General features: G+C 45.0%; 1 protein-coding gene across 14 annotated transcripts in view; it reads left to right on the forward strand.

The window, feature by feature from the left end:
* Window positions 1-4,000, forward strand: part of Klc1 (kinesin light chain 1) — a 47,323-nt gene that overhangs the window by 8,353 nt on the left and 34,970 nt on the right. For all 14 annotated transcript variants that reach the window (XM_031357276.1, XM_031357277.1, XM_031357279.1 and 11 more), the window contains exon 2: window positions 2,411-2,672. In XM_031357276.1, coding sequence (XP_031213136.1) covers window positions 2,412-2,672 — 261 coding nt within the window. In that variant the 5' untranslated portion in view covers window position 2,411. The remainder of the gene's footprint in view (window positions 1-2,410; window positions 2,673-4,000) is intronic.

The raw sequence follows: 4,000 nt of genomic DNA on the forward strand, positions 1-4,000 counted from the left end.
TTTTCTCCTGAGATCGGGTTTCTCTGTGTAGCCCTAGGTGTCCTGGAACTCACTCTGTAGACCAGGCTGGCCTCTAAAGGTGTGCGCTACCACTGCCTGGCCAAGGTCCCTTTCTTATAGTTGAGCCACATTTTGTTTGCCTGTTTATTGATGAGCCTTTGAGTTGCTTCCACATCTGCTGTCAGGAGTTGTGTGTGTGTGTGTGTGTGTGTGTGTGTGTGTATATAATCTTCCTAGCATTTTACTTTTCAGAGCATTTGTTTGCAGCTTTTTGTGTGAGCATATGTTTTCAGCTGTGTCTTGTATTATCAGATGGACCTGCCAGGTCTGTTTAATTTTGTCATTTTGACACTTACCTCAGCGAACATACAGCACATTGTCATCTAGTTCTAGATTGGTCATTTGTTTCTCCAAACACATAGCATGCATTGCTCTGCAGACTATCATCCAACTTGTGCCTCGTGCTGTTCTGGGTGACTGTCTGTGTGGATGTGTGTCTGTCATCTCAGCATCTCCTGGGTGCTACTAGTTTCTGGTGGGTCCGCTGGAAACATGCAGAGCTTTTGGGAACATCTTCGGTGCAGTGCGCTGCTTCAGACTTGTGCAAGAGTGTCCATGCTCTGTCTACGCCTTTCCCAGCATGCACCTTCCTCTTCGCTCTGTTTGCTGGGGTTTACCCACTATCCCCAGGATTGCAAGCTGCCTGTGTCATCTCCAAGCTGCCCTTTGCTCTGTACTCATTCAGACCTGGTAATTTCTACCACATTCTCTCTCTCTTTTCAGTTGAGATGTAAAACACATTACATAAAACTCCCCATTTTTTAATGACAAATCCAATATCTGAATTAAGCAGCTCCCAAAACACAAGGAGGCCAGGAATAGTGACTCACTTTGATATTAGGGCTTGGTAAGCTGAGACAGGAGGACTACACCACCATAATGAGTTTTGGTCAGAATGAGATGCTTTCTTAGAAGGAGTGGGTCAGTACAGTTCTGTTGGCAGAATGCTTGCCTAGCACGGAAGAAGCCCTGGGGTCAATCCCAGTTCACCATAAACTGGGTGTGGTGATATACACTTGTAATCTTAGCACTTGGAAGGTAAGACAATCAGAAATTCAAGGCCAGGGCTGGGCAAGACGGCTCAGCAAATACAAATGCTTTTCACACCTGATTTTCAGTCATTTTATGGTCAGCATCCTCTCTTTCTATCTTGGCCATAGTGTACATTTACAACAGTAGCCTTGGAAGCCACATGCCAAATAAGCACACAGTAAGATAGTAAGTACAGTAAGAACATGGCCTTGGGCTGGAGAGATGGCTCAGTGGTTAAGAGCACTGTCTGCTTTTCCAGAGGTCCTGAGTTCAGTTCCCAGCAACCACATGATGGCTCACAACCATCTGTAATGGGGTCCAATGCCCCGGCAACCACCACATGGTGGCTCACAGCCATCTGTGATGGGGTCCGATGTCCTCTTCTGGCATGCAGGTATACAGGCCGTTTGAGCACTCATGCATTTAAAAAAAAAAAAAAAAAAACATCATGGCCTTGATAATTTTTTTTTTGTTTTTTTGTTTTTTGGTTCTTCATTGTCTTTTCTGAGACAGGGTTTCTCTGTGTAGCCCTGGCTGTCCTGGAACTCTATGAGTAGACCAGGCTGGCCTCAAACTCAGAGATCCACCTGCCTCTGCATCCTGAGTGCTGGTATTAATGATGTGTGCTACCACCGCCTAGCACATATGAGTAAATTTGTGGCAATTGATTATAAAAGCAATGTAGTCATCTTAGCTATGCCCCAAATCATTTTTCTAGAGAAACTGACAATACAGAAACTGAAGTCATCTTTCCTCTGAGACTGCTCTGATTTTTACCTATTATTCCCAGGGTGCATTGTGGCTTTTTTCCTGTCTATTGAATGTCTCTCATTCATCATTTGCCAGTAGCATCTGCAGTGGAAGGGGGTGGAATCCCTATCTTTTTTTTTTTCTTGGTGTTTCGAAACAGGGTCACTGGCTGTTCCGGAACTCACTCTAGACCAGGCTAGCCTCAAACTCATATATCCATCCACCTGCCTCCCGAGTGCTGGGATTAAAGATGTGTGCCATCACTGCCTGGCTAATAGTTCTTAAAAATACTTATTTTTGTTTTATGTGTATTGCTATTTTGCCTCTGTGTGTGTATTTGTTTGTGTCTGTGCACCACATATATACAATGCCTGCAGAGGTTGGAAGAGGGCATTGAATCCCCTGGAATTGGAGTTACAGATCATTGTAAGCTGCCATGTGGGTGCTGGGAACTGAATTCAGGGTCTCTTTAAGAGCAAGTGCCCTTAACCTTTGAGCCATCTCTCCAGCTCTGTTAAATCTTTGCTGCTTAAAGCTCTTAATGATGTGTGTGATTCTCTCTCCCCAGAATGTATGACAACATGTCCACCATGGTGTACATAAAGGAAGAGAAGCTGGAGAAGCTGACGCAGGATGAGATCATCTCTAAGACTAAGCAGGTGATTCAGGGGCTAGAAGCCCTGAAGAATGAGCACAACTCCATCCTGCAGAGTTTGCTGGAGACGCTGAAGTGCTTGAAGAAGGACGATGAGAGCAACCTGGTGGAAGAGAAATCAAGCATGATCCGCAAGTCCTTGGAGATGCTGGAGCTTGGCCTGAGTGAGGCACAGGTACCAGTGACCACCACTCAGCCATGACTGTGTACCCAGTCAGCACATAAGCAACCCCAGGACCATGTTACTTTGAGTGTTTGAATCTGACAGAGATGAGGACAGTGGATTTGTATATGCTCCCCTGAAGACCTGTGGCCCTGTCAGGAAAGCCAGTTAACATTCAGCACTCTGGCTGGGCAGTGGTGGCTCACAACTTTAATCCTAGCACTCAGGAGGCAGAAACAGGCAGATCTCTCTGAGTTTGAGGCCAGCCTGGTCTATAGAGTTCCAGGAGAGCCAGGGCTACACAGAGAAACCCTATCTTGAAAAACCAACCAACCAACCAACCAGCCAACTCAGTGCGTTGGAGCTTGGCATCTTCCCTAGTATTTTGCTTGTACAATTAGTGAATGAACAAGAGGCAGACTTCTAGATCACCAGTTTTATCTTTTATAAAGAAAGGTCACCACCTAGATTCCAATTTAAAATTTGACATCTTTGCTTTGGTCTATTAGTTATAAACCACAGCTTCTCTTATGCTGTGTTAAACTACTCTGGGGAGGAACCCAGGATCTCATATGAGCATATTGTCTCCCCCAAGTTTTGTGGTTTTTGTTTTTTGTTTATATATATATATATATATATATATATATATATATATATATATCCATCTGCCTGCCTGTCATCCATCCATCTACCAACCCACCTATCCATTCATCCATCCATCCATCCATCTACCAACCCACCTATCTATCTATCCATCCATCTACTAACCCACTTATCCATCCATCATCCATCCATCTATTCATCATCCATCCATCCATCTATCCATCTACCAACTCACTTATCCATCCATCCATCCATCCATCCATCCATCCATCCATCCATCCAACCAACCAACCAACCAACCAACTAACTAATTAACTATTGTGACAAAGGCTCTTTCTGTATAGTTCTGGCAATCCTGGAACTCTATGAAGTTCCAAGCTGGCTTCAAACTCACAGAGATCTGCCTGCCTCTGCCTCTGCTAGGTTTAAAGGCGTGCACTACTTTGCCAGGATTAGTTATTTAGTGTGTGGTGTGCACATTCTTGCCATGGTCTGCACATGGGATCAATCCATGGGAATCTACCACATGGGTCCCAAGGACTGGACTCAGGTCCTCAGGCTTGGTGTCAAGCTCCTTTACCCATTTGCCGCCTCTGGTTCTATTGTTGAAAGATGTTAGGAATGTGAATTTTAAGTCGGGTAGTGGTGGTGCACGCCTTTAATCCCAGCACTTGGGAGGCAGAGCAGATTTCCGAGTTCGAGGCCAGCCTGGTCTACAGAGTGAGTTCCAGGACAGC

This window comes from Mastomys coucha, unplaced genomic scaffold, assembly GCF_008632895.1.
Source record: "Mastomys coucha isolate ucsf_1 unplaced genomic scaffold, UCSF_Mcou_1 pScaffold6, whole genome shotgun sequence".
Classification (NCBI taxonomy): Eukaryota; Metazoa; Chordata; class Mammalia; order Rodentia; family Muridae; genus Mastomys; species Mastomys coucha.